The sequence below is a fragment of the Manis javanica genome, chromosome 3 (genome assembly GCF_040802235.1).
Source record: "Manis javanica isolate MJ-LG chromosome 3, MJ_LKY, whole genome shotgun sequence".
Classification (NCBI taxonomy): domain Eukaryota; kingdom Metazoa; phylum Chordata; class Mammalia; order Pholidota; family Manidae; genus Manis; species Manis javanica.
This window is the reverse complement of record NC_133158.1, coordinates 213,479,991-213,500,955: the sequence shown is the minus strand read 5'-3', so window position 1 is coordinate 213,500,955 and position 20,965 is coordinate 213,479,991. Positions and strand designations below refer to the sequence as shown.

The 20,965-nt window shown below is 55.7% G+C and overlaps 1 protein-coding gene across 2 annotated transcripts; it reads left to right on the top strand.

Moving 5' to 3' along the window:
* The first annotated feature begins 2,772 nt into the window (after nt 1-2,772).
* On the top strand, nt 2,773-19,766 carry CTSB (cathepsin B). 2 transcript variants are annotated; one of them, XM_036998907.2, is made up of 10 exons: nt 2,773-2,923; nt 12,979-13,129; nt 13,963-14,048; nt 14,738-14,852; nt 15,645-15,763; nt 16,265-16,350; nt 16,630-16,773; nt 17,188-17,304; nt 18,290-18,418; nt 18,866-19,766. In XM_036998907.2, the coding sequence occupies exons 2-10, from the start codon at nt 13,004-13,006 to the stop codon at nt 18,949-18,951; spliced, it is 1,008 nt and encodes a 335-aa protein (XP_036854802.2). In that variant the 5' UTR covers nt 2,773-2,923; nt 12,979-13,003; the 3' UTR covers nt 18,952-19,766. The 2 variants fall into 2 exon arrangements, with proteins under 2 accessions (XP_036854802.2, XP_036854803.2); XM_036998908.2 differs by lacking the exon at nt 2,773-2,923 and adding an exon at nt 2,957-3,100.
* Nucleotides 19,767-20,965: the final 1,199 nt, after the last annotated feature.

The following is a 20,965-nucleotide window of genomic DNA, read 5'->3' as shown; positions in this document are numbered from 1 at the left end:
TCAAGGCCCACTTTATTAATTTATACACCCACTCAGTAAGTATTTATTAATTCTCTACTATGTGCTAACCACTCTATTATGCTCTGGGGATGTAGAGGGAACCCAGGCAAAAATTCTTGTCCTCATGGAGTGTAAGATCCAGTGAGGAAAATAAATAAGTCAATTCTATGGTGTGTTTCTTTCTCTACGAAGCTTTTCTGGGTACCCCCAGAAAGGGTTAAATTCTACTCTAGTAGTAGTTGTTTATTTTTCTTTTATTTCCAAAGTGGTTTTGTTGCCAGGCAGCTGCGTCTGGGGAGGTCTTTCCCTGTGCACTAGGTGAAACTTTAACGTGGATGAGGGAGAGTTCTTGACTCTGATGGAGAAAGAATTCTCAAACAAGTTCAGACGAGTGTAGGAAAGGAAGAAATTCATTAAAGCTAGAGTGGAAGTGAATGGCAGCAGCCCTGCGGGCAGTACAGCGCAAGGAGGCGCAGAGGGAGGAGAGCGAAGCTCATTGAACTCCTGCTCAGCAGAGGAAAAATCCCTTGCCAGCTCCTGAGCCAGGGTCACTTGGCATCTGGTGTCTGCTTGAATCTGTGCAGTGCGGGAACTACTACCACCCCAGGATTTGGGGGAACAATGGAGCACTGGATGGAGTGAGATGATGTTCTGAGAACTTCCCCAAAGCAAAGAAAGCAGATTTTCAGGCAGGCTACTGAAGAGCATGATCCTACAGCAGTAGTTCCCCCCCAGGACACCCAGAGGACAGAACTTTCAAGCCCAAATCAGAGCTCTCAGCAGCCCTTCCCTACTTGTCTGAAGTAGAACAGAGAAACTGAAGACTTGTGCTTAAGTTTAGAAAAGTGAATGAAACAGCAAAGTAACAAAGATGCTTATGACTGGGAAAAGGGATCTCTTATCAGCCTCCCAAGAGGCTTGGAAGAGCACAGAGACACAATGTAGTAAGTTGAGCAGCAAGAAGGCTTTAAGGCAAAGTACACATTCAAAGAAAAGTGGATGCGGGCAGCCTCAGAGAGGAGGCACCCTTAAAGACTTAGGATTCATGTCTTTTAAGGATTTCAAGAATGGCACAAAGGGCCTGGGGAACGTAGGCTCCACACGTGATCTCATGATCTCATGATGTCTCACTCCGCTGAGACACATTGTATCACCAAGTGTAGTTTGTCCTCTAGATATTTTGTAAGATAAACTTAACACAAGAAATGTATTGATCCTGTTCTTCTCCAAGATAACGGTCACCCTCAAGCAGTACCATTAGGACTGCCTGCCCTGCCTACGTTATTGGCTAATCGCCGTAAAATATGTTAGGAATCTTACCGCCTCACTTCCTGATTTTTAAAATGGAAGCTCAGTCTCAAGATGGAGCTCCTCCTATTCTTACTATACTACTGATATCTCGGCATTTTTCATCATTTTCATCATAAGCAGAAAAATTCACAATGCTCATCCCATGTTCCTGCTCTACATCAGGTTCTACCTCTATAATGGCACCCATTCAAAATTATCTAAAATCGAGGTAGTTCACTTGAAGTACTCAGCACTCCTCATATGATGCTACAAAGATGAGAAAAGATGCACCGTGGCTCTGTGCGTGGCCTCTCGGACTGTTTCTTCTGATGAGCCCCATTATGGAATTTGAAAATGCTTGACACCCATGAGGAAGGTGACAGGTCAAAACACTGAGAGGTCATGGTTCTCAGGATACGGCTGGAGTGGGCGCAAAGCCAGGACCATTTTGGTTTCCAGCCTTCTTCCCCACGGTTGCCATTACGTTCCTTAGGCACCTCTCCCACCCAGTCAAGGGTCTAGTTACCGTGTCCGGACTCTGAGACTTCCTTCCTTCCACTCTTCTCCTTACCTGGGACCACACAGGTTCAAGTGCATGTGTCCAGACAGCTCTCTGAAGGGCCCTGGCAGGGACAGGGGCTATGTGACAGCGGACGGCCACCCTTCTGCAAGAAGCAGCCCGGGCCTCTTGATGTTGGCCCGACCTACTTTTTTTTTTTTTAACCAGAAACACCTGGATACGATGCCCATTTCCTAAGCCTCTTGAGTAAAATTGGGATTGTACCTATCCACAGGGTTGTCAAGAGACACCTGGAGGTTCCTGGCGGTGTGGGCGGGAGGGAGTGGGGTCTCATGAACCACCCCACCATACCCATCCGCCTCTAGGCTTTCTACCACACAACTCCACGGAGACCTGGGTGCCTGCTGTGTTTGCCTTTGGGACGGGCCTTCTGGCAGCCTCTTCCAGATTTCCTCCAAGTTCCTTCTCTACAGAAATCCTCTCGCAGTTCCTTTAGTTCGTACTCAGTGGTAATAGCTACTGATTTTTTTTATTGTGCTAATAGCTAATTTTTTTATTATTACATGGCTGGCATATCTTGTAGGCACGTTCTCAGAATATTAAGGTAAGAAGAGGCTCTTCTGGGAGATCGGCTGTCCTGATACCCCTAATTCCGGCAGTGGTTCCTGAATGAATGAACGAATGAAGGGACGGTTTGCTCTCTCCCAAGCAGGGCTCCAAGGGTTTTGAATGCACTACGTCGGGGGCAGCCGTGGCCCCTGGGAGTTTCTAATCTGGGTGGAGGCCCCGAGGGCCACCTTAGCTCCTTGCAGCTCCCCACAGGCCCCAGTCCGCAGGGTCAGGAGCCAAGCGCCCACCAGCGGGATCTCCTGGAGCAGCGGTGGGGCGCGGGGCCGGTGGGGGTGCCGGAGTGGCGTGGATGGGGGCGGGGCGCGCTCGGGAGCGGGGGAGGGGCTGCGGGGGCGGGGCGCCGGGGCGGTCACGTGCAATCGGGAGGCGGGGCGGCGCGGGGTACATAGGTGGGGCGGCCCGACAGCCGCCGCTGCGCTCAGGCACCGGCGGAGGGGCGCGCTCGCAGGCTGCAGGCCGCAGGCCAGGCTCTCCGCAAGCCCGGTGAGTGAGCGCGGCGGGCGGCGCTACGGCGGGAGTGGCCTCGCGGAGGGTGGGGACCGGGCCCCGGCGTCCCCGCCAGGCCCAGGCTCGGGCTTCCGCGGCGTCCCTGCGGCCGGCGGAAGGTGTCGCAGCGGCCGAGCAGAGGTGGCAGCCTGCGCAGTCCTGAGCGCCGTCGCGGTGAGAACAGCAAAAGCCGCCCCGCCGTCGGCCTGCGGGCACCCCCGTCCCCTGTCCCTCCGCCCCGGCGGGGATCGCGGCGCCCCCCGGCTCTGGGTGACGCGGCCGGGTCCGCAGGCCCCCCGCTACCCGCCGGGGCCGGGGCCGGGGCCGGAGGGCGGCAGGCCGGGGGGAGGAGCCTGCGCGGATGGAGCGCGGCCCGGCCCCGGCGGCTCGGGCTGGAATCGGGCTCTCCCCCCGCTGTGAGCTTCTGGGCCTCGGTTCCCTCCCAGATTGCTGACCTAGTCGTATCCGTCGGTCATCATTTTCAGTGTTTTCTTAGGGGTTGGCCTGGGCAGCTTTCTGCGCACAACCACGCACGATTCCCGGCAGCCCAGGAGACATGCCGGAACCCCCGAGACCTGGAACGGGGTGGAGTCGCCGGAAGTCAGGGCGCAGACGGGGAGGAACGGGGGAGAGGGGGCCGCGTGGGGCCTGGGCGCCCCAGGCCCCTCTCCCTGGGAGGTTTTCGAGAAGAGGATGTCACCCCTCCGCCTTGACTGTCCTAGGAGGGGGACAGTGCTTTGGGCTCGGGGTTGGGGTGGGGAGAGTGGAAAGCAGGGCAGAGGCCCAGGGGCACTGCCCCCTCGTTGGGTTACTACTGTCAGAGCATCTGGGGAGCAGTGCGGGGTAACTGACTTTGGGGGTTCAGCAAGTAGTTCAGGCAGATGTGAGTCAGATTTGACTCCTCAGCGAGTCTGGGTCACCCCCTTCTCCAGGCTCAGGGGAGGCCAGCCAGCAGGGTGGTGCAAGGAGGATCGTAGCCCGGCCCCAAATCCCTCTACCTGGCTAGATAAACTCATCCAGTGCACCCCTCCAGCCTTTTTTGGGCATTTGTCCCAGAGTAGGGGGACCACTGAGGTCCCTAGTCTGGGGGCTTCACAGGCCCAGGAGAGACGGCACAGGTCAGAGGCAGCCCACTCTCCAGTGACTTCTCCTGATCCTGTGGCCAAACTGGTCAGGGCGGTGAGGGTGGCAGCCCTTCGGCTCCAGGGTGGATGCCCGGGTGCTGCTGACTCAGGCGCTTGAACTGAGGCCCTTGTAAACTGCCGCTTCTTTCCAGCTGCGGGGCCTGGGAGCTGGAGAAGGAAGTTGCACACATTTTAGGGGCAGGAAATATTTTGTATTACTGTTGGCAGTTGGGTTGAGTGGTAAAGGAGAGCGCTTCCAGGGCCTGGGAACACCTGTCTGCGTGGTTCTTACATGTGCTCATGTGTGGTTGTGTAGAATGCCTCTGTCCTGGGCTGAGCCCTCTGCCTGCCACCCATTTTTGATAGTTTGGCATAAGGAAAGTTACAAATGACATGAGCTTGAACTCTATGAAATGGGAACTTCTGTAGGTCAAGAAGGCTCAAAATCCGCGCTTTCATGTGGGTCAGCCTCACATGTAGAACAACAGCGGTGTTGATGGTAAGCCTGTGAGTCTAGGTGAGGCCCGTAAGGTGTGTATTGTACTTCCCGGATATCAGAAACAGCATTCTACACCTGGTCCATATCATCTGTCTTGATTTATGCTCAGCACCCACCCAGGAGCACCTTTAAAGGGAGCGTGGGAGGTAAACCCGGGGTCATCCATGGTGCCGATGTTCCCCGTCACCCCGTGGTTGGGTAGAGTGCCCGTCTAGAGCTCCACGGGTTCCATATTTCGACTTTAATCCCTTTTTAACCTCGAGCCCCAACCTCACCCCCTTTCCCCAGCACCTGAGGCCTCCAAGTCTCAGGCTCCAGTGGGGTCTGCAGGGGACGTCCCTCTTGTTCACAGCTCCCCTTTGCAGACAGCTGGTTTCAGCTTCTTTGCTCTGCAAATGTCTTTTGCTCCCGTGCCTACTTCTTGCCTTTCTAAGGAGTGTGGCTCCTCTCTGCTCTGTTCTTTATGATTCCCTTGCACCTTTTCCGAGGTGCTTTTAATACTTGGTATCAATCTGTGAGCCATGTGATTAAAATTGATAGAAGTTTAGTTACTGCGTGTCTCCTTTTGCATCCCTGTTGATGGGATTTATTTATGTTGGTCCATACAGACCTAGCTCATTCATCTTAAATGCAGTGCCTTATCCTGACGGACAGTTAGGTGCTTTGCCTTTTCACTGTTGCTCACAGTGCTACAGTAAATACTGTATCTCTCAGACACTCGCAAGGGTTTCTTTAGGGCAAAAGCAGAAGTTGAGTTAATTGCTGGGTCGTCAGGCGTGCCCGTATGCCATTTTGCTGGATGCTGACAGTGCTGCGCGCCAGGGTTTGACAGCGGGTCCTCCTAGCTGTGCTGCGCATCCTTGTTCTTCAGTTATCACCACTAGGTAATCACCAGACTTAATTTTTGCCAGTCTGGTGTCTCTGTTTTAATTTTCATGACTAGGAAATCAGATTTAACTCCTTGCTCTAGGAAATCATTGATTAGTGAAGTTTTTCTGTTTTGTTGTTGATCAGTGAGAGCATTTGTGGGCTTTAATGTGTTTGCGAACAGCTGAACCTACAAAGATTTCTTCAAACCCTAACCTAGGTCCGGACTTCTCTGTGATTAGGTTTTTCTGTTTTCTAATTTCACTTTCAGGATGCGTGCCTGTGGGTTTTGAGTGTTGGCAGTCTGACTCTCCCAATTTACAGATGTGAAAACCGAGGCACTGCCAGTTTATGGCCTGACAGGGGTCACTCAGATCATTGTGCTGGAATATCTCCTAGAATCTGGTCTTTCGACAAATTCTCCATCCCTACTCAGGTGTACCATTCAGGGTGTGGTTTTTTTTTTTTCTCAAGCACCAGTTTCCTTTGTTTGTGAAACAAAGCTTTATACAAGACCAAAGGTGCTTTTCCAACATTACTGGTTCAAGATAGCCTGGAGTCACCAGCAAGGCTGTCGGGGAGCATGGGACAGACACCACCCAGATGGCAAGCTGCTCCAGCAGAGAGCACTCTGGGGACACCCTAATATTCTGCCAGGAGTCCCAGGGGCGGGCTGCTCTACAGCTTCTGGACTTGGGCAGCATGTGCTTACATGTACACAAGTCATGAGGCTTCTGCACTTGTGCAAGACCTGAGAGGGTGATGCCAGCCAAGGGCTTCTGCTGCTCAAGTTGCGACATTGTCCAACATCAGCTGGGAGCCGTCCACCACTCATTTTAGAGATTCTACCAGACCCTGCAGGTAGGTGTGTGGGGGGCGCTTTGTTCTGGTGGTACAGATAGCAGAAGAAATCATCATTTGAGAGCTTGTCCCTAATAATAGGGGGGTACTCTTTCATCCCTACTGGGATACTTTTAGTGATAAAAAGAATTACGCTGGGCCAGCCGGAGCTAACTGGCCTGTGAGGGAGAGAGCGGTAAGGTAGTTGCATGGGCTGCCCGAGCCAGGCTGTGTGGGAGGCACTTTGAAAAAGAGCATCTCCCATCTCCAGTAGCCGTGTGAGCATCCCTTCCAAGATGGGTCTGGGGCATTTTGTGGTTCTGTAAAGTAAGAAAGTGTTCAAAGGCGGAAGGCAGGAGGGGGAACCAGGACCAAGCCAGAGAGGTGAGGCCTTTCGGTTGCTTTCTTTTATCGTGTTGGTGTGAATCCGCCATGCCAGTACTCAGCTGGCAGGGGGGTGAAACCCAGCCTGGAATCGAGTTAGGGGGCTGCTGTGGGTTGGAGAGGCCCGGAACCCTTGACCTCACGTGAGTCTCCAAAGATTTCTAAAAGCTCTTATAAAGAAGTCCAAAGTTCATCAGAATCCAGGGAGTTCATCTTAGAAACTGGGACAGGGGATGTGGTGCCCCCTTCAGCATCTCAGTAAGTCCGTGTCAGAGCCAGTGAGCAAAAGCTTCCAGAACGTTCACTGTCTTACTACTCAACAGTATGGTTTTTTGACTGCTGAGGGCCTTCCTGGGGTCCACTGTTGCAAGCCACGGGGCTAGTAGTGTTCTCTTTGCACGGTGTGGCTGCTGCGGCCGATGAGCCGCAGAGGTCCGTTTGTGAGCACGGTGGGGGAGCAGCTTGAGTAGACCAGCCCTGCTGACCTGCTGGGAATGAGTCGCTTATTTTAGACTGATGGGCAGCAGTACCATGAGGGGCCTGAAGGGTTTTGGTGGTTGAGGCAGGCAGCGCCTTCACCTTCCCTCAGGCCTGCCTGGCTCGGCAGCAGCCCCTGCGGGGACCGGCCGCTGAGGATGCCTCTCCAGGTCACTAACCTGCAGGGCCCCGGCTTGGGGGGAAGACACCAACTGATCCCTGTCCCTCTTCACAGCTTCAGGGTGACAGATGATGACTAGGAGCTCCCCTTCTTGGTCATTTTCTAATTTAAACATTAAAAGCCAAGAAGTTAAACACGTTTCCATAAGGAGCAAAGATACAAAGCCCAAGAGAGCCGTCACGACTGGTCAAGCTCACAGAGGAAAGGTCCTGGGCCGTCTTCAGGTTGACCAGGCGCATTGCAGGTCAAGGCACTGCCATCAGCTGCCACAGAGCCGTCAGCTTTGAGGAGTAACTGGGCAAGTTGAAGTTTGGGGAAATGAAGGCGTGTCTAGTGCCTAGTTTTGTTGTGTGGGTGTACTTAGATGGCTGAAGCTTTGATGGCCAGAGGCAAAACAAGTTTTTGTGGGAGAGAGAGAAACTGACAGGTTCTCTGGTAAGGCCGGCTGCCTCTCCACAGCCCTCCCACTTTCCCAGCACCCCCAGCCTGTAGCCACTCTGTGATATGTAAGGCAGAGCCTTACTTCATGGCTCTTGGGAAAACGCAGGCACTCGGTGTTTTGATTCTCTAGTGCCTCCAGTGAAACGTGGCCGCAGTATGTGAACAGCAGCGGCAGGCAGGGAAGAGCAAAGCCCCTGTGGAGACCCGTGTGTGGCTGGACATTCATCATCTCTTTCTGTCATAGCCAGAGGACGGCAGCTGGCCTCTGTGATGGTGTTCAGGTGTACCTGTCCTGTCTCCTTAAACTCGGTACAGATTTAGAATCCAGTCTACCTGAGGGCTCTGTGACCTTACATGAAGGCTTTTATTAAAAAATCAAGCTTGGAAGGAGTCAAAGCTGATTCATCCTCAGGGATGTCAGCCCTCATGCGACAGGGCGTCTGCTTTTCTCCCATGTTCAGTCTGTCTCCTTCCAGAGCTCCAATGTCCACATGGATCCCAGGGGTGGCCGTCCGGTAGCCTCAGGACTGGTTCTGCTGTGGGGTGCGGCTGATGGGCTCATGGGGCCACAGGCCCGTGTCTGTACAGGCCAACATTCTGCAGGGCAGTGTGGGCTGTGCTTCACATACGCCATTCAGTGCTGGAGGGGTTCAGAGAGGAAAGAAGTGACAGAGCCCATCCTTCTGCCCCTGGGAAAAGGGGCGGAGGGGTGTAGGACAACTCCAGGCCCTGCTGGGAAGTCGGCTGACCCAGGGCTGGAGGGAACTTCCCACAGCCTTCTCCCCCCAGTCCACACCCCAAACGGGAGGCAGGTGACCCTGGAGTGTGCCTGTCCCGTGGGCCCTCTTCCCTCTGAAGACTTTCAGTTCATCCTCTACTGAGATTAAAAAAACCAACCAACCAATTGGACAAAAACAAAGAACTGAGAAATGAAGCATGTGCCCGAAAGAGGGGAAGTGAAAGCTGGTCGTCCTGTTTGGTGCTGAGGCCGTGGGTCGCGGCCACTCGTGGGCACACAGCTGCCCGCCCAGCCGTGATCTGTGTGCCTCTGGAGGAAAGGCCGTCGGTATCCATCAGAAGGAAACTGCTGTCCTCAGGGAGTCTCTGCACTTAGTGGGAGGAGGGATTTGACTTCATATTCTTTGGAGTCTCAGGACCCTCAGATTAAAGCCCATTTGGAGGTTGGTTGAGATTCGAACCTCGATTTTAACTCAGACTGCTTTGTGATGTGAGGTATTGTGGACGAACGTGGAGGGAGCTGGAGTTACCCGGCTCCACTGGACGTGGGGAGAGAAAAGGGAAGAAGTGGGGTGGTGGGACCCGGAAATCGAGGGCGCCCAGTGAGCATTCTCACTCGCCAGGTAGATTGCCCTCCTAGACAGCAGGCACCGTGCCCTCATTCCCCTCCGGACCTCCTCCTGGAGAAATGGATGGTTAGTTTACAGGTGGTGAAACTGCGGCTCAGTCAAGTAAAGGCCACTGCCTGGGGGGTGGGGGAAGAAGAGCTAGTAGGTGGGAAAGCTGGGACCCAAACCCAGGGCTTCGGCCCTGCGGGGCCCCGGCCTCGGGGCTAAAAGGGGAGCTCCCCAAGCGGCAGTCCAGACGGGACCAGGGTGGGTGGTTCCTACTGAGCTGCAGCTCTGGGCTCCCGGGGCAGGGTGCATGGCCCTGGCCCTGCCCTGGGCAGGGAATGGGCAGCGACAGTGAAGCTGGCGGGACGCACGGCCTGTGGAGCTGAAGGAAGAGAAGCAGGGGCACACGAAGGCCTGGCCACCGGTGCGGTAGCGCAGGGACCTGGCAGGCCTCAGGCCTGGCGCACCCCGGAGTTGCCGGTGCGGGGCTGTAGGGCTTCCCAGAGGCCCAGCCTGGGTTTTCTGCCACCACAAAACCCAGAGAGACCCTGTTTAAGAACTGAGTCGCCGCCGAAGTGCCTCTGAGGTAGCATCTCAGAGCGGGGCTTAGCCCCCGGGGGCCCTGGGACACTGGTATTTGACGGAGGGAGCACTCTACCCCGACTGTGTCAGGTGTCCTGAGGACCCAGCCACATTCACGTAACTCTGGATGGGCCGCAGTGAAAGCCGAGCACAACAGCCCTTCCAGGTGTGAACCTAGCGGGCCTGCAGCCAGGCTGACCTGCTGGCGTGCTCTGAATGCCGCGTGCAGGGAGCACACACTCCGGTGCTTCTCAGCACCAGGTTCTCTGTCTTGGAAAAATGTGAAGATGCCAAGTGTCAGGCAGAGGGTGTGGATTGAAGGAGACCCGACTGTTTAGCTTCTGTGCCCAGAAAACATGGTAAGGAGGCCCAGTGTTCCCTTGCCCTTCTGCCCTGTGAGGCGCAGCGGGCATTACCTGAGGTTTGGAGGACCTGTCGGTCCCTGACAGAGCATCACGTGGGTGGCCGCCTCCCCACGAGGTTGAGTGTTCTGAGCAGAAACTCACTAGGGATGAGGCCTCGGTGGTGATGGGGTCGCTGAATGGAAGGGCGCTTGGGGGCTCAGGACAGTAAGCGCTCCGTCGCCTGGGGCCGGGGTCTTCGGTGTGCCAGTGACTGTCCTCCAGTAACCTCACTGCAGATACAGTAACGTGGTCATGTTTTGTAAGAATGTGTAATGAAAACAGGTGTCCTGCTGCAGTTCCATACTGTGTTTTTCTTGATGTTTCACACACGGTGACAGGAAGACACATGTTTAAAGGGCTCACACGCTTACCATGACTCACCTGCTAGCCGCTTTTGTTCACTTACTGTGTATCTTGGGCATTTTTACTTATCAGCACAATATGATTCACTTCCACTGGTTCATTTCTTAGTGGCTTCTTTGTATCCTATTTACTCATTTCCATAACTTACCAGTTACTGTAATTAGACACTTTGTTTCTGGTCTTTTGCTAATATAAAGATCAGTGAACATCCGGGTACCTGTATCTCAGCATTGTGAGGCTAGGAGGATAAATTTCTAAATGTCAAGTTACTGAGTCAAGAGGGCATGCAGATGGCAAAACTGATAGAGGCCAGGTCACCCTCTGAGACCCCTGCCCCAGGCATTCCCCGCCAGTCGTGCCTGTGTCCCCACAGCTCACTCCTGCCGGCAGCTATCCAAACTGCCCTGCCTTTGTGATATGAGATAAATATCTCCTTAATTTTATCAGTATTATCCAGTGGTCGATTGTCTTTTAGTATCTTTCTTGGCTGCTTATGGTTCTGTTTTTGCAAATTCACAGTATACGTCCTTTTCTATTCTGTTTATATTCTGATTTTTTAAGAGCCCTTTGGAAATGAAGCCTTAAGTAAGTACACTTAAGGACTTGTCACTTTTTGTCTGTCACTTTTTATTTTGTCTTTCTTGAACAGAAGCTCTGTTTCCATATAATCATTTTCCTTGTAAGGTTCTGTATTATGTCAATCTTGTGTATTCGTCACTCCAGTGTCACATTTTTAAGTGTACAGTTATTTTCTTCATACAGATCATGTTTTTACCCAAGATCCCTGTTCCACGTAGCACTTTGTGTGTGTGAGGAATCAAGTGTAAAGATTAAACACCTTTTTGCCTGCAAAATGCAGAGCCAGTTGTGCAAGCAGCACCTGCTGAAAAGAGCCGCCTCCTCACCACATACTCTGCGTTCCCACACGGCACATGCTTCGCAATGGTCTGTCTTGTTGATCACACTGTTCCTGGGCCAGCATCACCCCGGGGGTTTTATAGTACGTTTACCACCGCAGAGGGTCATGGCCTCACACATTTATTCTTCCAGATTCATTGTTGCATAAGCAACCATTTCAATTTCCCCTCAAATGTAAATCACTGTGCGGGGGCCAGTGTTCAGCACTGTCACCTGCGTCCTCTTCACCTCGCCTGCAGTGGCCTGTGACCAGTGAAGAGATGGGTTAGTTCAGAGCCCGCTGTGTAAGGGCGTGAGGCCGGGGACGGGAGATTCACACGCGCACACACGCTCCCCACCACACGGCTGTCTAACGAGGCTCATGGTGGCGCGGCACCCAGGACACGTTTCTGAAAGCATGATTCAGAGGCAGGGTGGGAATTGTGGGTCTCCTGACTCGCAAGCCAGTTCCCGGTCTGCAGACGGGGGTTGTGACGTGCTGTTTCCCTTCTGGGAAGCTCCACCTCCGTAATCAGGAGCAGCGCCCGGGCCGCTGGAAGAACCAGAGGTCCCAGGAGGCTCAAGCCTCCCTGGCAGAGCTGGCCGGCTGCGCAGGCTTAACTGGCTTGTGCTTGTGTCCAGAATGGGGCTCATGATGTATATTCTAATGCACTCTTCTTGTCCCGGTAGCCCTCACCTTGGGCCGGAGTCGCGGCGGACTGCTCGCCCTTTGAGAGCACTGACTCGGGGAGCGCCTCCTGCGTGGTTGCACAGCTCCCCGGAGAGGCAGCTGGCAGTAATGGAGAGGGCACTGGGCTTGTCAGCCTGAGTATCTGGGTGTATTTGCCCATTTAGGGCACACTTGTCGGGGGTGCCATGGCCCATGTCAGTCTCGCCCCATCCTCACAGCTCACAAGATAGGTGGGGCCACAAACCACCCGGGGAACAGCAGCGGCTGGGGCTGAACACTGAGCAGACAGCCCTGGAGACGCAGCCGCTTGGGGGCCTTGCTGCGTGTAGCAGCCCCTGGCCTTCTTGCTGCAGGCGCCCAGCCCATTCAGGCTGCTGCAACAGGATAGCTCAGACCGGATGGCTTCCAAACAAACTTACTTCTCTCAGGTCTGGAGGCTGCATGTCTAGGGCCAGGGTCTGGAGAGGGCTGCTTTCCGGGCCACAGGCTTCTTGCCATGTCCTCCCCTGGTGGAGGGATAAGGGAGCTCTCTGGGTCTCCGTAGTACGAGGGCAGTGAGACCCCCCACCCTCATGACCTGCTCACTTCCTACAGGCCCGCCTCCTGATACTGTCCATCGCCTTGGGGGTAAGACCTCAGCATGAGTTTTGGGGGACACAAACATTCAGTCCATGCTGTGTCCCAGGTGCTGCAGGGACAGGTTGGGCCTTTGAGGTGAGGCCTGGGAGCCTGCAGATCCTTGGAGGTTCTCCGCCACCACACCCAGAATTCAGAGAAAAGGAATCTGAGGAACAGGGGGTGACACGTAGCAGCGCCAGGCCCAGAACTTGTATCTTCTGACCATTGGGTTGTTCCTGGCCCTCAGCGAACTGCCTGAGATGCCACCTTGTGTGTACAGGGCTTGAACTGAGTGAGAAGCATCCTGATGTCCTGTGTCCTTCTCTTTCTAGGTGAATCTAGGATCCAGCTTCCAAAATGTGGCAGTTCTTGCCTGCTCTGAGCTGCCTGGTGATGCTGACCAGTGCCTGGAGCAGGCCAGATTTCCAGACCCTGGCAGACGAGCTGGTCAACTATGTTAACAAACGTAACACCACATGGAAGGTGGGCTGTGGGGCACTGTGCGTGTGCCCCTTCTGAGTGTGCATCTGTGACCCTGACTTCTGAGGGAGGCAGCCGCAGCTGGGCCCACAGGACTATCTCTTGGGCAGCTGATCCTGGTCATATTCACGGCCACTGAGGGCCATGCCGACCACCCCCTGCCCACTTCCCTGCATGTGTTGCCCATGCGTGTGAGTGTGCATGGGGATGAGTGAGCTTTCGAAGTTTCCACAACCAGGTAGACACAGAGAGCCCCACTGTTGCAGCTCCTCAGTGCCAGCAGCTTCTTGACTCAGCCCAGGCCTGAGGCCAGGACTGCGGGGACCGGGGAGTGGGGAATGAGCCATGTCAGGGCTGGGGAGGGTCTCTTGGTCTCAGCAAACGGTAGCGGGTCAGAGGAGCCGCCCACTGCTCTGTGTCCTTACCTGTGTGTGGGTGGTCACCCTGGGCTCCTGGCCTGCTTTGAGCCCAGACTGTCATAACAAAATAACATAGATTGGGCGGCTTCTGGAGTTCTGGAGGCTGTGAGGACAAGGTCGGTGCCAGCACGTTGGGTTCTGGTGAGGGCTCCTTCCCCGGTGTGGATGGATGCCTTCTCGTTGTCCTTGATGGGCAGGAGGGCCAAGCTAGCTGTGCAGGGTGTCTTTTAGGAGGGTACCATCCCTCTGTGCCCTTAGCACCTCCCAAAGGCCCCATCTCCTGATCCATCCCAGTGGGCGTTCGTTTCAGCAGAAGAATTTTAGGAACATAGGGACCAGTCTGTGCCCCTGGCCTTGTCCCGGTGGGTGTGCAGAGCCCCAGCGCCCACCCCACCCGGGAAACCTGCTCTCTCCTAGGCCGGACACAACTTCCACAACGTGGACTTGAGCTACCTGAAGAGGCTGTGTGGCACCGTGCTGGGTGGGCCCAAGCTGCCGCAGAGGTGAGCACCTGCGCCCGGCCGGCCTGCGGGCGGGAGGGAGGAGAAGGCCGCCCTGGTGCCTGTAGGCCCAGCCCCAGCCCGGCAGGGCTCTGCCCCGTGCTGGCTCAGCAACAGCCCCACTCCTGCCGTGGGAGGACCAGGTGCTGCATCCTGGGAAGGGCCTCTGGTCCAGGTCTCCGGAATCTGGGTGGACCACACATGAGTAATTTAGGGAAAATCTGAGAAAAGCTATATGATCTGCCAGTCATGTTTTATTTTTCTAGGGAACTCTGCAGTGGACCTTTTCACATAAGTATTACCCCTATAGGAAGCATTAGAAATACTGTGCGGGTGGTATAGTTATTGGGTACCACCCAACGGTGCAGATACTAAAAATGACATGAGGTACCTGGGGTGGGGGTAGGGGGGAAGCAAGAAACAGATATCTAGGCCCCGTGGCTAAAACTTTTGAAAAATACCCATGAAATCAGTCTAGAAAGAAGCATAGGGACTAAGTCATGTTGAGCCTTAGGACTGGTTTGGTTTGGTTTGTCTCTGAGATCCCAGGGGTCACCCTGCCGATGTCCTCGTCCGCCTGTCCTTATGCCGCATCCTTCCCTGTAACAGCCTGTCTGTCATCAGCTGGCCTGTGCAGGGATGGGGGTGGGTCGTAAGGTAGGAGCTTGTAACGGAGAGCTTCCTTCATCCAGAGTTTGGCTGGCGGAGGACATGGTTCTGCCTGAAAACTTCGATGCCCGGGAACAGTGGCCGAACTGCCCGACCATCAAAGAGATCCGAGACCAGGGCTCCTGCGGCTCCTGCTGGGTGAGGCCCTGCTCCCGGGACGGGCTGGAGCGATGGCGGGGTGTGTCGGCCCTGCTGCGACATGGCCTAGAGCTGAGCGTCCATGTCCCTCAGCACAGAAATCACAAAGGCCCTGTGGCCAGGTGTGAGCACGAGGGCTGGGTGCAGAGCTGCAGTATCTTGAGTGCAGGTTAGGACGTTTTGTTTCCCTTGGATGCGCTGTCCCAGGCCATCCACAAAGACCCCAGTTCTGATCCCAATTGTGCTTCATTTGGGAAGAAGCGTCCCGTCTGTATCAGTGAGCTGTCCTGATTTTAACTGTGCTGAAATACATACAACCCGGACGTGACCATCCGGATCGCAGCTGAGTGGTCAGCCCAGTGGCATCGAGTGTGCCCGCGTTGCTGTGCACCCATCACCCATCCATCCGCAGAACCCATCATCTCGTGAGATGGAAACTCCGTCTCCATGAAACACGACCCCCATTCCCCTCCCCCACCCTGACAGCCACCCTTCTTTCTGTCTCTGGGTACCTCGTGTAAGCGAAACCATACAGTATTTGTCCTTTGTGTCAACTGTGTTTTTGTGTTAAAAACCAAAACCCACAAGTTTCAGAAAAATGATCAGGGTGTTCATTTCTGAGGTTGTAGGAAGGTTGGCCTCTTGCTTTAAAACTAAGCCTGGGCGCCAGGAACCCACCTGACCTCGGGAGAGACTGGCCACCAGGCAGGTCGGGGGCCTGCTGTGGTCCTCCAGGGTGACGGCTGGGGGCCCTCGCTCGGGGTAGCTCACCAGGCGGGGCTTCTCCTGCAGGCATTTGGGGCTGTGGAAGCCATTTCTGACCGGATCTGTGTCCGCACCAGCGGGCGTGTCAACGTGGAGGTGTCCGCCGAGGACTTGCTGACCTGCTGCGGTGACCAGTGTGGGGATGGGTGAGTCTGAGGCAGCATCTCCCACTGGGGAGCCTGCGCCCCGGGAATGGCAGTGCAGAGCTGGGCTGCGGCCCCCAGGTCCGAGGGCTGCCCTCTGCTGAGACGGCACGCGGGCCCGGGGAGGGTCAAGGCGGGCCCTGGAGCCCACAGCCGGGCGTGGCTGGAGGGTTCTGGGGCAGCACAGACGGTCTCACGGTGTGTGGTAGAAGTTCTGATCTCAGGTCTGTTTTTAGTCATCCTGGACCCCTTTTCCTGCACGAGGAAGTGTAAGAGCCTTGGGGCCTGTTTCCTCATGTGCAGTTAAGGGGGATGGGTCACCAGATGGGTCACACAGGAAGGAACCCCCCACACTGGGTGCCTGCCTTCTGCTGGCTGTTGGGCCAGTTCCTGAAGGCCGTGGTGGATCCAGGAGCCACTCTGGGGCCTTGGGCCACCAGGCAGGGGTCTGGGAGCAGCCAGAACTTCTCTCACAATGAAGTTAATGAATGGCTCTCTTCTTAGCTGTAACGGGGGCTTTCCTGCTGCGGCCTGGAACTTCTGGACGAAAAAGGGCCTGGTTTCCGGGGGCCTCTACGACTCTCATATAGGTGAGTGCCACCATCAGCTCATCTCTGGGTAGATGGATTTTATAAGCAGTGAATAATGTCTCATTTTCCGTTATGAAGTGAGGGCTGAGGGCAGGAGTGCTGGTGCTGGACTAAGAGGGAGGGAAGGTGAGCAGCTCTGTCTAAGCGGGAGAGGCGCCCGCCTGGGTGTGGCAGGCCTGGGGATCCCTGCCCTCCTAATCGCCTCTGCCACAGCCTCCTGGCTTCAGGGGGCCTCAACCGGGGCTGTTGGCTGACTCCTCCTCTCCTCGTGGCCCCCAGGCTGCAGACCCTACTCCATCCCCCCCTGTGAGCACCACGTGAATGGCTCCCGGCCCTCGTGCACGGGGGAGGGGGACACCCCCAAGTGCAGCAAGATGTGTGAGCCCGGCTACACCCCATCCTACAAGGAAGACAAGCACTATGGTGAGGTGGGGCCAGGCTGCCCAGAATGCCTTACCCTGGGCAGCGGAGGGAGAGCGGGGTGGGGAAGGGAAGGGCAGGTGCATGGCCGCAAGGTGTGCCGGGCCTGTCTCCTCCTGGAACCAGCCTCAGGAATGCCGTCTTCGGGTCGCACGCCCTCAGAGTTGGGAGGGCCCAAACCCTGCCCTTTACAGGCGGTGACCTGGCCTCGGCCGCCGTCCACTCTGCCTTCCCGGGGCCTTGCGCCCACCGCGCCCTCCCGCCTGAGCTTCCAGGGCCGGTTCCTCCTCCTCGGGGCGCCTTCCCTGACCCTGCGCAGTCCACTGACCTGTCCCCCCACCCACGTCCCCCGCTAACCGTCGCGGACTTGGTGGCCGGGCGGCTCGCCTCACCCCCGCCTCGCCCTCCCTTTGCCAGGATGCAGCTCCTACAGCCTCTCCAGCAGCGAGAAGGAGATCATGGCGGAGATCTACAAGAACGGCCCGGTGGAGGCCGCCTTCTCCGTGTACTCGGACTTCCTGCTCTACAAGTCTGGTGTGGAGCCCACGGCCCTGGGAGGGCCTCGGCTGGGGCCTCGGATGCGGGGCAGGGAGGGCGGCGCTGGCCGCACCCTGGGCCTCTCGCTGCGCGCACCCTCTTCCGCCCGCACCCCTGCACGCGCCCGTGCGGCTCCCTCCGGGTTTTCTTTGAGGCTGCTTCCTACTCACCCCTTCAAAGCCAGCTCGGTGCCTCCTTGGGAGCCTGGCCCCGGGGCCTCGCCGGCGTGTTGCCGCTGGGGCTGGGCTTCGTGCGTCTGCCCCGAGCGAGCCTTTCTGTGCCTTTGTCCCGGTGAGCCCAGTGTGGGCGGAGGGGCAGCCTGCTGACAGCTGCTGCCTCGCTTACTCTCCGCTGGGTCTAAAGCTCAACGCTCCCAGCTTGGACGAGGATTGGACGAACGAAGATGATTCTGGCACAAAAAATGAGCGTAAAGCTGGCAGTCCTCAGCCCAGTGCCCTCCCTGTCAGAAGGATGTGTCTCCGTGCGACAGTGGTTGACCAGCAGGGTCACCTGGCTGGCCACCTGCCTGAGCACACAGCCGGGGTCTCCCCGAGTCGGCACTGGCTGCCGCTGCTGCCTCTCCAAGGGGCTCCCAGAGCCACAGGACCCTTTTAACGACTCCTTACGTGGAGTGCCCCCGCCAGCCCTATTTGTAAAACAGAGGATTGATATTTTGACACTAAATTTATTTCTTAAGTTAGAATTGGTAACCCTAGTTTTAAAGGCAGCCCTCAAGCACATTTTGTAGGTCTCTTGTTTTAACATCTGCTCCACATGTTTGTGTGCTGGGCTTTCAGAAATGGCTTTAAAGAATTCCTGAGGTCGTGGGCCCCCTGGCACCTTCTGGTGGAGCGTGGTGGGCTCGTCCTGGTGGCGGTCCTCGGGTCTCTGGACCCCGTAGGCCCTGCTGGGCAGCCAGCCGAGTCAGGGAAGCCGTGGGCGCCGGGCGGCCCGGTCTCAGTCTGAGTGTCTCCTGTCCCAGGAGTGTACCAGCACGTCACCGGAGACATGATGGGAGGCCACGCAGTGCGCATCCTGGGCTGGGGAGTGGAGGATGGCACGCCCTACTGGCTGGTGGGCAACTCCTGGAACACTGACTGGGGAGACAGCGGTGAGTGGTGGGCCTCTCCCTGCTCTGAGGTGTGAGCGGGGACACTGGTCACCATGTCCTGCCCCCGTACAGCTCCAAACACAAGGTCCAGGGCTTGGCTTAAGCTTCAGGTTTCCAGGCTGGGGAGGGCAGTCTCTGAGCCTGGGAGGGGTGGTGCAGACAGGATGCCACCTCAAGGCGTTTCTGCCTGTCCAGTTAGTTGCCTGCCACACAGGCTGCAGCGGCATGTGATGGGGGTCCACAGGGAGTGGCTTTGAGCAGCCTCACCGCTGGGGTGGGCTGCTGAGCCAACAGTAGAAGCTGACCGAGCACTTTGGTGCGAGTGGGAGACCACGTCAGAGCTGGCATGCTGCCTTCTAGGTCTTCCAGGGACGAATGTGAATGTTGGCAAGGGCTGAAACCTAGTGCACACTTCACTTTAAAGGCATCTTAACATTTGCTTTCCAGGCTTCTTCAAGATCCTCAGAGGCCAGGATCACTGTGGAATTGAGTCGGAAATCGTGGCTGGAATCCCATGCGCTGATCAGTACTGAAGATCTAAGCTGCTAAGGGCCTGTCCTGCCAGCCCTGGGACATATATATCTTCCCTAAATACAGCCAGTTGGGCTGGGGATGAGAAGAGGGGTAGGAATGTGTTTTTATTCTTTGAGTTCAGATAAGAGACAGGGAGTTAGGCCTGAAGGACTGGATGGGGTCACCTCCTGGCTACCTCCCCCGGCCTGGCCAGCGGATTGCTGTCATACCGCCAACACTTAGGCCCCATAAGCCACTGCTGCAAGCAAAACAGGTCCCCCCACCCAGACTGGTGCTGTGTACTTCCTGCAGCCCCGGCGTGCTGTCTCCACCTGCATGCCCCACCCCTACCCCACCTCTGTGCACGGCCAGGCAGCCAGGCAGACCAACGGGGTTACAGGTGTCCAAGGGCATGGGAAGTGCAGCCCTTCAGACAAGTCCCCACATGTCGGCAGTACCTCTAAGCAAGAACTTCCTAGATTTGGAGTAGGTCAAGAGAAATAATGGAACAGCCCTTCGGAGAAGGTCCTTCTCCCAGGCCGTGTTGAGCTTTGCAGTGTTGCTAACCCTCTCTGGTCTTGTGCTTGGCATGGTTTAATAGGAATTTTGTGTTTTGTACACCTCAGCTGATCATGTAAATCAAAGTGGGAAGAGCTGTACTAGTTTCACAGACTCTCAAAACACACAACTGGATGGTCGTGACTTGGCTGACCTACTGACCTCTAGTGCCACAGCGAGACTAGTTTGGGAGAAACCAGCTTTTACCCGTTAAGATATCACTTCATGCTGTTAATTTAACAAGGAATGGCTGTGCCAATAAAAGGTTTCTCCTTCAGTGTGGCGTACGTGTTGTGGCCTCGGATCTCCTGTCACGTCTGAAGCCACGTGTCAGCCTCTCCTTGCCCCGCTCACATTCTTCTGGGTCTGGGTGCCCAGGAAACCAACCAGGGATCCAGTCTCAAGTGGAACAAAATTAATTCCTAGTTTTGTCCTCAAGCCCCAGCTGTACGTTCAGACCACAGCTGTCTCAGCTCCCCGTCATCCTCCACCCTCCCTGTAAATCCATCCCCTGAACTCTGCCCCTAACTGCCGAGCTGGGGACACGGCTGGACTGTTCTGTGCCAGCCACAAACCTCTGGGGACCTGCCTGAGGACTCGGGGGGGGGGGGCACAGTGCGTTGGTGACGAGCTGAACCCCATGTCCTGGTGGAGGACCAGCTTTCTCTGGCGCCCTCCAAGGTGGGAGCAGGGGAGGGCCTGCCTGGGGTAGGTCTGGAGTCCCTTTGTCTCTGATTTACACTGATGGTCAAAAACTACTTCGCATCATTTTGAGGGGCCAGAAAACTAGGATCAGTACTATCCTGGTGGTCTGTTGATGACTCAGTTATCTCCCTTCCCCAGCAAGATTTGGACAAGCTCTTCCCAAAAGCACGAAGTTTGCCAGTGGGAGTCGGGAGCTACTTCACGTAAGCTCTGAAGCACTTGGTGTGCATTATAGGAGAAGTTGGTGAGACCCAGCATAGCACCTACAGAATGTCTAACAGACTACCAAGGCCACAAACTAGTCATCACTTTGTCTTACAGTTTCAGATAGATACATTCGTAACCTCAGTGAGGTTCTGACATTTCACCCTCTCCCAGGCCAAGCCTAATACTCCCATTTCCACACGACTCCGTCCCTCCATGGACCTACCAGCAACCCCCCTTCTCACCCTGGGAGCCGGCAGGGGCGCGCTAACTGAAGTACCAGAATGCACTGGGGGCATCTTCACACCGCTTGAGTATGTGAGAACAGAGAAGCTATGTGTGGGACTGGGACTGATGTCAGCGGGCATGTTAGTAACCCTCAAATTACCCCATTTGTCACCTCAGTTCGGGTGGTAAGTTTTCCTTGGGTGCCTGTCCAAACAAGGTGACTGCGCCTTTTAATTCTCCCCTGCAAAAGGGTGTTTTTAGTTCTGAGTTAGAAGTTTGACCAAATATGAGTAGTTCACCTTTTTTCAGAGAGCCATACTTTAGAGCCTTGCCACTTGG

Bases quoted from the DNA above. Each gene is read 5' to 3' on its own strand.
- CTSB (XM_036998907.2), top strand. From the start codon at position 13,004: ATGTGGCAGTTCTTGCCTGCTCTGAGCTGCCTGGTGATGCTGACCAGT. The intron at 16,351-16,629 runs GTGAGTGCCACC...CGTGGCCCCCAG, and splicing joins CCTCTACGACTCTCATATAG to GCTGCAGACCCTACTCCATC. The intron at 18,419-18,865 runs GTGAGTGGTGGG...TTTGCTTTCCAG, and splicing joins CACTGACTGGGGAGACAGCG to GCTTCTTCAAGATCCTCAGA.